Raw genomic sequence first — 11,396 nt, forward strand, 5'->3', positions numbered from 1 at the left:
ACGATAATGTCTATGCATAGAAGTCTATGTATAATTTTTTTTAACCCTGAGTTACGACTGTCAGGTTTCATTTTGCTTTTCTGCCTGTCAGACAAAACATCAACCATTGCTAAAAAAATTTTTTTTAGAAGAGTAACTCGTTAATCAAACATTATGCTGAAGCCTCTACGAGTGGTAATTGCATTAATTTGCTGGTTTTGATGAGTTTGACAGCCAAAACTCAGAGCGAAGAATGCGTCTACTCATCCAAGTACAAGCATTTCGATTGGCTGATGTGTCTCAGCCAATCACTTTGCTGCTTAGACGGAGGCGACAATCTGCACTCTGACATTCACTGTTCTTGACAAACATCTGAAAATGAACGGTTTATTCTCATTTGTCCGAGTCCGTCAAATGGCGCCTTTTAGCAGGTAATATAGTATGTTTTTGCATTTGCTTGTTGTGGATGTTTATGATTCCAACAGGCTCGTTTAGACGTGTTAACAGCGGGGCTACTTTAGACGTGGTTAGCATATCAGCTAAACAGATGAAAGCTAACTTTGTTTTGTAAATATGATTTTTCATATATATTCACTAGTACTACAACGATTAATCAATTGTTGATTAATAATTATGTAAATGTCGCGGACATGACGAGCGAAGCTCTTCAGGGTCATTCCATGTAAATTCAACGAATATTTGCGGGGCCTCACGCACTTTGTCTGATTTTCTTTACATTTTTATTCAAATATTCCCAGACTATTCAGAACAACAAATGGAAAGGCTTCTTTGAGTGTAATGATATGCTTCAGTGTCTGAAACATGGATGCTTGCAATAGTCAATGTTATATTTTCCATAGTTTGAGCATACATAAACGTCACAGTTTAGTGTCAATGTCTGTTGTTTGACCATAGTCCAAGTCTGGGTGTCCATGACAACTGCCACAGAAAATTTCAGGCCTCTAAGTCCATTATTTGCTGAGATATTCTACCTTGAACATGGAAAATGACGGCCTAATTTTTGCCTAAAAAAAAAAACAAAACAGCAGACCCCGTGCACACTAAATTGGCCATATCTCAGAAACTACTTGGCCTACAGGCCTCAAACTTCAGATTTGTTGTTCTGAATAGTCTGGGATATTTGATTAATATTTGAAGAAAACCTGAGACAAAGTGTGTGAGGACCTTGTTGAATTGACATGGAATGACCCTTCAGCATCTCCATGCCATTTAGATCCTTGAGGGTTTTTTTTTTTGAGTAAATACTTCAGTGGAGCATGACTAAAACCTTGTTGTACAGCCAACCAAGAGTTATCCCGAACGACAGTTCTATATTATACAATCTGAGAAATGCAGGCGTGAGAAATGGCTTGCTGCAATCAACAGGGCTGCTTTAAACACCGATGGGAGTATCAACAAAAAGAAACGATGGAGTCCCAAGTCTGGTTGTGTTGTCTGTGTTCTGTCCATTTCATCTCATAAGTACTTCTTGTGTTAATATTTATGAATTAAGGTTGTCGTCAGGATCCGTTCACATTTTTCAACAGTTTGAAAATTCTGATAAAACGCCAGCTACAGGTTCCCCCACCCCCACCTTTTAAAGCATTTTTCTTTTTTTGCCTACAGGATATGACTATGATTTCACACAAAATGCAGCAACAGTGAAAATTAAACAAAACTAACAATACCACACTCATTTTGTACTCATCACAAGCTTAGGATACAGTACCCTCCAACAGTATTGGAACACTTAGTATTTCACACATATTATGTTAGAAAGATTAAAAAAGAAAAATAGATTATAAAATCAAAGCTTCACTGTGCTTTGTGATAGAGTCACTATGATGACTGCTCAGAGATGGCGGCCGCATTTCTTGCGCCTCAGCAACCCATGCGGCTTCTACTCCTCTTTATAATGTCTATGTTCATCTACCATCGGCCTTGTGATAGAATCACTACGATGACTGGTCCAAGATGGTGGCTGCATTTCTTGCGCATCAGCAAACAATGCAGCGTCTACTCCTCTTTATATTGTCTATGTTCGTCTACCGTCAGTTTGTGGCTTTTTACGGCTTTTTATGACAACGGTTTGTGGCTTTTTCCCCACTGCTGAGATTTTTTGTGCCATTTCCAGTTTGTGCCTCCATCTACCATAGAGCTCTGCTCGTATAATGAAGGCAAAGCCTTTGACTGAGCACCGTTTTTCTCTCGAAAAATATTGAAGCTGTTTGATTGAAATCCTTTAAAAATTGAAGATTCAGTTGGACAATAATATGTTCAATGTTGCTGACATTAATGAGCAAAGCTCTTCACTATCTGTGTATATATCATCAAACAATAATTTAAAATTGAATCATGGTTGCAGAACCTCAGAGTAATGGGCAATTTCACAGTTGTCTTTTTTTATGACAATATTGTAATAATGTAAAGAAAGAAGTTTTTAGCCCTTCACCCTCTATGCTATATACTCTCCGTGTTCCTTGAGATTTAAATTATAGTTGAAACTTAGAAATAAAAGATAAATTATTGAAGAAACACTGTGTTCAGTAGTTTATCACAGTGCTTCCGATTTTTTTTTTTTTTTTGGCCATTTAAACTCAAACTGCTTCTTGTTTCAGCGCTGTCTCCGGTCCTGAAAAATAAACAGAGAGCGTGCTGTCTCTCTTTGCTCTTTTTTCAGGACCTGCTGCTTCTGTTCTCTGGATTTCTTTCAAAGTCCAGTTTATGAATTGAAAGAATGTAACAATGTTTTTTGATTATCAGACTACTGAAGTGCATAAGGATGCATCCCTGCCGTAGACCGGCTCATGCACATGCAGTGGCTCGTTCAGCCAGTTCGATCAGATTTTTTAAGCACGCACAGGCACTATGGGCTGAGTTTCACCGCACTCTCACACGCCCGTTCGATCATCAATTTTAAGCACACACAGGCGCTGTGGGCACAGATCATTTCACCACACACTCGTGCACAGGTTAGATTACCTGTTCTGAGCACGCACACCTCCGCCAATTCAATCACCTGTTGTAAGCAGGAACAGGTGCTGTGTGGATTATGCAGCCACACACACACTCGCTAAACGTGTTCTCCTCCAGCTGATGCACTTAGCTTTTGGATGTGTACAGTTGCGCAGTGTTGTGTAGATTTGCATACAGTAGAAGTGTTGCGCAGACTTGCTTAAAACTGCGTGATTTCTGCGTCCAGTGCTCTACGCAGAAAAAAAATTAAACGTGTAATTTCTTGCGTCCGCCTTGCTTACCCCTCAGCATACTGCCGCATAGGGGAGCAAAACTCAGTGTTGAGCTGCGTAAACTCGGCATAGAGCTGCATAACTTGGTGTAGTCTGTATGCCGTAATACGCAACTCTACATTGGTACCAGTCTGAAAGGGGCTTAACCTGCATGTCTTTGGATGTGAGAGGAAGCTGGAGCATCCAGAGGGAACCCATGCAAACATGGGGAGGACATACAAACTCCACACAGAAAGGCCACAGGTGGGAATTGATTCCCATGATTCTTGCTGTGAGTCAGCAGTGCTAACCACTAATCCACTGTGCTGCCTGGCTCTAATGACTGATTGAGAAAATTGATTGATTAATCATCCATCCATCCATCTTCTACCGCTTAGTCCAATTAAGGGTCGCGGGGGGCTGGAGCCTATCCCAGCAGTCATAGAGCGCGAGGCGGGGTACACCCAGGACAGGACGCTAGTCTGTCGCAGGGCCACAAATAGACAAACAAACACAGACACACACACCTACGGACAATTTTAAAGATTCCAATCCACCTAACCCGCATGTCTTTGGATGTGGGAGGAAACCGGAGCACCCGGAGGAAACCCACGCAAACACGGGGAGAAAATGCAAACTCCACACAGAAAGGCCACGGGAATTGAACCCACAACCTTCTCGCTGTGAGGCATCAGTGCTAACCACTAAGCCACCGTGCTGCCCATTGATTAATCAATTATGAAAATAATTTAGTTGAGTCCTAATACTTGCTAAGATGTCCTTACATCAGGGCTGAATTCCGCGGATTTCGTCATGGGGGAGGAGGGGGTTTTAGTGTTTTACTCTGTAATTGTGATCGTCACTGAGTTTTTACAACCTATCATAAAGCGTTCTTTTTATATGACATCATGCAAGTTTTATAAATCCGCAGACACTGATCTGTAACATACAGATCAGTGTCTGCGGGACTCCGCAAAAAAAATGCTTCAAAGTGTGTTACGATTCGTGGAGGAGTTCAACATGATCCACCATGCGCCGAATGTCCTGACTGTGCCTGAATACATCACTTGTGCAGTGCAAGTGCTGCTGGAATATATTTCCTCCACCCACAATCAGACCTCACTCGTACGGCAATGTAAGTGGATTGATAATAATCTCACTGCATTCTGACAGCTGTCTGGGTAAGCCTAATGTGTTCCATATTCGTTTGTACTCCATTCGGAGGCTTAATGCGTACTGCGTGTGCACAGATCATTCGGGGTGGGTTGAGGCGCAGTCTTTGTCGTTGGTAGGCTGTCTCCCGCAATCCTTATTCCCTTCTAGATGTGACACAAATATTGTTGGTTTTTTTATTCCGCCTGGGTCGGCTTGATTCTTGACAAGTGTGGTGGGGCCCTTAGGAGCAGCATGGTGGCTTAATGGTTAGCACTGGTGCCTCATAGCAAGAAAGTCATGGGATTGCTTCCTGCCCTTTCTGTGTGGACTTTGCATGTTCTCCCCGTGCCTGCGCAGGTTTCCTCTGGTTACTCCGGTTTCCTCCCACAATAAAAAAAAAAAAAAAAAAAAAAAAAGCTTATTTAGGGTCTGCTCCTTTCTCTGCCACTGAACAAGGCAATCAATCAATCAATTTTTTTTATATAGCGCCAAATCACAACAAACAGTTGCCCCAAGGCGCTTTATATTGTAAGGCAAGGCCATACAATAATTATGTAAAACCCCAACGGTCAAAACGACCCCCTGTGAGCAAGCACTTGGCTACAGTGGGAAGGAAAAAACTCCCTTTTAACAGGAAGAAACCTCCAGCAGAACCAGGCTCAGGGAGGGGCAGTCTTCTGCTGGGACTGGTTGGGGCTGAGGGAGAGAACCAGGAAAAAGACATGCTGTGGAGGGGAGCAGAGATCGATCACTAATGATTAAATGCAGAGTGGTGCATACAGAGCAAAAAGAGAAAGAAACAGTGCATCATGGGAACCCCCCAGCAGTCTACGTCTATAGCAGCATAACTAAGGGATGGTTCAGGGTCACCTGATCCAGCCCTAACTATAAGCTTTAGCAAAAAGGAAAGTTTTAAGCCTAATCTTAAAAGTAGAGAGGGTGTCTGTCTCCCTGATCTGAATTGGGAGCTGGTTCCACAGGAGAGGAGCCTGAAAGCTGAAGGCTCTGCCTCCCATTCTACTCTTACAAACCCTAGGAACTACAAGTAAGCCTGCAGTCTGAGAGCGAAGCGCTCTATTGGGGTGATATGGTACTACGAGGTCCCTAAGATAAGATGGGACCTGATTATTCAAAACCTTATAAGTAAGAAGAAGAATTTTAAATTCTATTCTAGAATTAACAGGAAGCCAATGAAGAGAGGCCAATATAGGTGAGATATGCTCTCTCCTTCTAGTCCCCGTCAGTACTCTAGCTGCAGCATTTTGAATTAACTGAAGGCTTTTTAGGGAACTTTTAGGACAACCTGATAATAATGAATTACAATAGTCCAGCCTAGAGGAAATAAATGCATGAATTAGTTTTTCAGCATCACTCTGAGACAAGACCTTTCTGATTTTAGAGATATTGCGTAAATGCAAAAAAGCAGTCCTACATATTTGTTTAATATGCGCTTTGAATGACATATCCTGATCAAAAATGACTCCAAGATTTCTCACAGTATTACTAGAGGTCAGGGTAATGCCATCCAGAGTAAGGATCTGGTTAGACACCATGTTTCTAAGATTTGTGGGGCCAAGTACAATAACTTCAGTTTTATCTGAGTTTAAAAGCAGGAAATTAGAGGTCATCCATGTCTTTATGTCTGTAAGACAATCCTGCAGTTTAGCTAATTGGTGTGTGTCCTCTGGCTTCATGGATAGATAAAGCTGGGTATCATCTGCGTAACAATGAAAATTTAAGCAATACCGTCTAATAATACTGCCTAAGGGAAGCATATATAAAGTGAATAAAATTGGTCCTAGCACAGAACCTTGTGGAACTCCATAATTAACTTTAGTCTGTGAAGAAGATTCCCCATTTACATGAACAAATTGTAATCTATTAGACAAATATGATTCAAACCACCGCAGCGCAGTGCCTTTAATACCTATGGCATGCTCTAATCTCTGTAATAAAATTTTATGGTCAACAGTATCAAAAGCAGCACTGAGGTCTAACAGAACAAGCACAGAGATGAGTCCACTGTCCAAGGCCATAAGAAGATCATTTGTAACCTTCACTAATGCTGTTTCTGTACTATGATGAATTCTAAAACCTGACTGAAACTCTTCAAATAGACCATTCCTCTGCAGATGATCAGTTAGCTGTTTTACAACTACCCTTTCAAGAATTTTTGAGAGAAAAGGAAGGTTGGAGATTGGCCTATAATTAGCTAAGATAGCTGGGTCAAGTGATGGCTTTTTAAGTAATGGTTTAATTACTGCCACCTTAAAAGCCTGTGGTACATAGCCAACTAACAAAGATAGATTGATCATATTTAAGATCGAAGCATTAAATAATGGTAGGGCTTCCTTGAGCAGCCTGGTAGGAATGGGGTCTAATAAACATGTTGATGGTTTGGATGAAGTAACTAATGAAAATAACTCAGACAGAACAATCGGAGAGAAAGAGTCTAACCAAATACCGGCATCACTGAAAGCAGCCAAAGATAACGATACGTCTTTGGGATGGTTATGAGTAATTTTTTCTCTAATAGTTAAAATTTTGTTAGCAAAGAAAGTCATGAAGTCATTACTAGTTAAAGTTAATGGAATACTCAGCTCAATAGAGCTCTGACTCTTTGTCAGCCTGGCTACAGTGCTGAAAAGAAACCTGGGGTTGTTCTTATTTTCTTCAATTAGTGATGAGTAGAAAGATGTCCTAGCTTTACGGAGGGCTTTTTTATAGAGCAACAGACTCTTTTTCCAGGCTAAGTGAAGATCTTCTAAATTAGTGAGACGCCATTTCCTCTCCAACTTACGGGTTATCTGCTTTAAGCTACGAGTTTGTGAGTTATACCACGGAGTCAGACACTTCTGATTTAAAGCTCTCTTTTTCAGAGGAGCTACAGCATCCAAAGTTGTCTTCAATGAGGATGTAAAACTATTGACGAGATACTCTATCTCCCTTACAGAGTTTAGGTAGCTACTCTGCACTGTGTTGTTATATGGCATTAGAGAACATAAAGAAGGAATCATATCCTTAAACCTAGTTACAGCGCTTTCTGAAAGACTTCTAGTGTAATGAAACTTATTCCCTACTGCTGGGTAGTCCATCAGAGTAAATGTTATTAAGAAATGATCAGACAGAAGGGAGTTTTCAGGGAATACTGTTAAGTCTTCTATTTCCATACCATAAGTCAGAACAAGATCTAAGATATGATTAAAGTGGTGGGTGGACTCATTTACTTTTTGAGCAAAGCCAATAGAGTCTAATAATAGATTAAATGCAGTGTTGAGGCTGTCATTCTCAGCATCTGTGTGGATGTTAAAATCGCCCACTATAATTATCTTATCTGAGCTAAGCACTAAGTCAGACAAAAGGTCTGAAAATTCACAGAGAAACTCACAGTAACGACCAGGTGGACGATAGATAATAACAAATAAAACTGGTTTTTGGGACTTCCAATTTGGATGGACGAGACTAAGAGACAAGCTTTCAAATGAATTAAAGCTCTGTCTGGGTTTTTGATTAATTAATAAGCTGGAATGGAAGATTGCTGCTAATCCTCCGCCCCGGCCCGTGCTACGAGCATTCTGACAGTTAGTGTGACTCGGGGGTGTTGACTCATTTAAACTAACATATTCATCCTGCTGTAACCAGGTTTCTGTTAGGCAGAATAAATCAATATGTTGATCAATTATTATATAATTTACCAACAGGGACTTAGAAGAGAGAGACCTAATGTTTAATAGACCACATTTAACTGTTTTAGTCTGTGGTGCAGTTGAAGGTGCTATATTATTATTTTTTTTTTATTTTTATGATTAAATAGATTTTTGCTGGTTATTGGTAGTCTGGGAGCAAGCACCGTCTCTACGGGGATGGGGTAATGAGGGGATGGCAGGGGGAGAGAAGCTGCAGAGAGGTGTGTAAGACTACAACTCTGCTTCCTGGTCCCAACCCTGGATAGTCACGGTTTGGAGGATTTAAGAAAATTGGCCAGATTTCTAGAAATGAGAGCTGCTCCATCCAAAGTGGGATGGATGCCGTCTCTCCTAACAAGACCAGGTTTTCCCCAGAAGCTTTGCCAATTATCTATGAAGCCCACCTCATTTTTTGGACACCACTCAGACAGCCAGCAATTCAAGGAGAACATGCGGCTAAACATGTCACTCCCGGTCCGATTGGGGAGGGGCCCAGAGAAAACTACAGAGTCCGACATTTATAGACAAGGCAGTGTCTATAAATCTGGAGTTGGTCCCTGGGCCCGGGACTGTGGCTACCCACTGCTCATAGTGGTTGGATTGTGTCTAACTGTGATTAGGATGGGTTAAATGTAGAGGACAAATTTCACTGTGTTTGTACAGTGGTATGTAAAAGTTTGGGCACCCCTGATGATTTCCATGATCTTCCTTTATAAATCATTGGTTGTTTGGATCAACAATTTCAGTTAAATATATCATATAGCAGACAAACACAATGATATTAGATTAGATATACTTTATTGATCTCACAGTGGAGAAATTTGAGAAGTGAAATTAAGTTTATAGGATTTACAGAAAGTGTGCAATAATTCTTTAAACAAAATTAGGCATGTGCATAAATTTGGGCACCCCAACAGAAAATTATATCAATATTTAGTAGATCCTCCTTTTGCAGAAATAACAGCATCTAAACGCCTCCTATAGCTTCTAATGACAGTCTGGATTCTGGTGTTTGTCTGCTATATGATATATTTAACTGAAATTTCTGATCCAGACAACCAATTATTTATAAAAGAAAATCATGAAAATTATCAGGGGTGCCTAAACTTTTGCATACAACTGTGTATATGTACAATGACAATAAAGGCTCTATTCTATATTCTATTAAAGGATCAGGCTATGATGGCTGCTAAGTGTCAGTTTTTTTTGTTTTTTTTCCCTGGTCACAATTGTGACCGATGGGTTGAAATGGGCTAAGCAGAAACACGGTGATAATCTGTGAATTGCTACTGAAACTCTTAAATGATCGGTTCCCTGTCTTTTATTATGCAATAATACTGAATTTATTATGGAAACAGTTGTACAAAAGCTTCAGATATCTGTCGCTGAGATAGATGATGACTGGGGTGCAGTTTCGATGCTGACACCCCAAAATGATGCATGCGCAGTGAAGACAGGGCTGAGCGATTTTTAGGGGGTTTTTGATCAGCGACACCGGTTCCAGTGTTACACTGGTGACTCACTCTACCATCAAAATCACAATGCAGATTTTCGTGCCATGTCAGCAATAACAATGCAGACCGAACCAATGGACTTAATAATTGCTAAAATGCGAACAAGGCATTAGGCCTGCCTTTTATTATTAATTTTTTCCTAAGAGATTTAAGCTGGCTATATGATACTTTGCAATATGTGTAATGAATTGAGATAATTTTTTGTCAAATAAGGTATGATAGTTAGATGGTTGCATATTTAATGTGCACAATATGGGACAAATGAATTGATGAATGAGGAAGGCATCTGTTTTGCACATAATTCTAAAATAATAGTCATAAATTTAACCCCTAATCACCTATCAAACTCTCACTAATGAACCAACACACAAAATAAAGAAGCTTGCTATGAAATTATCATGTTAGTCCACAGTTGGTGGATTTTGCCAGCAGTCATGCCATGTTGTTTGCCTGATTCAAGCCTTGCACCAGTGCTTCAGAGAAAGCAGTTATTACTTGGCACATACTCAAGGCACTTGTTTCTTTTATACCATCACTCATAATTCCTGTACTGTACTGTTTACCCAAATGCAGACAGGCTGCACTTTGTACTGATGATCATTATTTTCTCTCAAAAGTACAACTGTGATGACAGCAAAGATAATCACTTTGTTTGGGACCTCATGGTATAAGATGGCATTAATTGTAACAGCACCACTGTCCCCCTCAGCATCTCTCACCTTCGACTCTTGAGCAGCTGGATAATGTCCAGACCAGCTGGTGGAGCCCTGACTTCAAGACACGGGCCACTTTCTTCAGAAGCTGAGGGTTCCGAAGTGTTTCAGCAGCTTCCGTGGCAAAACCTGCAGATCCGGACACGGAAAAGAGGCACGGAGTATCAGCCTAACAACATCAAACGTAAGAGGACACACGGCTGGATCAAGAGACTCCGAACCAGAGGGGGCATCGAAGTGATTCTACGCCGCATGTTGAAAGGACGCAAATCACTCACACACTGACTGTGAATGTGGGAATGTGTGAGAATTTTGAAAAAACAGACGGTGATCCGGAAACATTGAAAGTGCTTAACAGGTGACAGACGTGTTGATTATGTCTACTGTGGAATACTGGGATACAGTGGGAGACGGAATGCCAGGCTTTTGTGGAACAGTTTAATTTTCCTTTACTGTAAAGGATTCATGGTATTTCATTGACTGATTTTTGATTCCACGCAGATGACAGTGATGGTTACTAAATTGGGTTTTTGTTTCAGATATTAACTAACAGCAGGTTGTGTTGTTTTCCTTTGTGAAACCTTTAATTCTGGAAGACAGTCTACATGAAAATGGTCTGGCATAACGTTTCATCATAGATCTGAAAAACACCAACAGTTTGACTTGTAAAAGCATCCAGTTCAATTTTGAAAGGGTAAAGTCACATTTGTGGATGGGTTGGTCAATACATACATTGAAATAAAAAAAAGTTGATTTCTCACGTCTGTTATTTCTCTCTGAGGCGGCTGTTGTGAGTTTATGATCAACAGTTCGGCACCTAGCTTGAAATTGAGTGCCATTTCCTGGTGCGGTTGAAATTGTGGATTTATTCTACTGAAGGGACTTTCAAAGTATATATTTTATTACTTCCACAAAGCATGTAATGTTTTCACTATTTTTTGTTCCCCCCATCTGTCTGTCTGTTTAAGCTAATATCTCACTGTTGGCGAGTAATTAAAGACACAAATTTGTAACAAATAAAATCCTGGAATTAGCAACAAATTTTGCTTGGAATCGTACAGACCTGTAATCACAATTGTCACGTTCCCACAGGTCTCAGGGCAGTTCATGCCTGTCTCATGC

The 11,396-nt window shown here is 40.5% G+C and overlaps 1 protein-coding gene across 1 annotated transcript; it reads left to right on the forward strand.

The window, feature by feature from the left end:
* The first annotated feature begins 278 nt into the window (after positions 1 to 278).
* Positions 279 to 10,916, forward strand: mrpl34 (mitochondrial ribosomal protein L34). The gene is made up of 2 exons (XM_034183057.1): positions 279 to 410; positions 10,271 to 10,916. Exons 1-2 carry the CDS (start codon positions 358 to 360, stop codon positions 10,557 to 10,559), a joined length of 342 nt encoding a protein of 113 aa, XP_034038948.1. The 5' UTR covers positions 279 to 357; the 3' UTR covers positions 10,560 to 10,916.
* Positions 10,917 to 11,396: the final 480 nt, after the last annotated feature.

The sequence above is a fragment of the Thalassophryne amazonica genome, chromosome 12 (assembly GCF_902500255.1).
Source record: "Thalassophryne amazonica chromosome 12, fThaAma1.1, whole genome shotgun sequence".
Taxonomy (NCBI): domain Eukaryota; kingdom Metazoa; phylum Chordata; class Actinopteri; order Batrachoidiformes; family Batrachoididae; genus Thalassophryne; species Thalassophryne amazonica.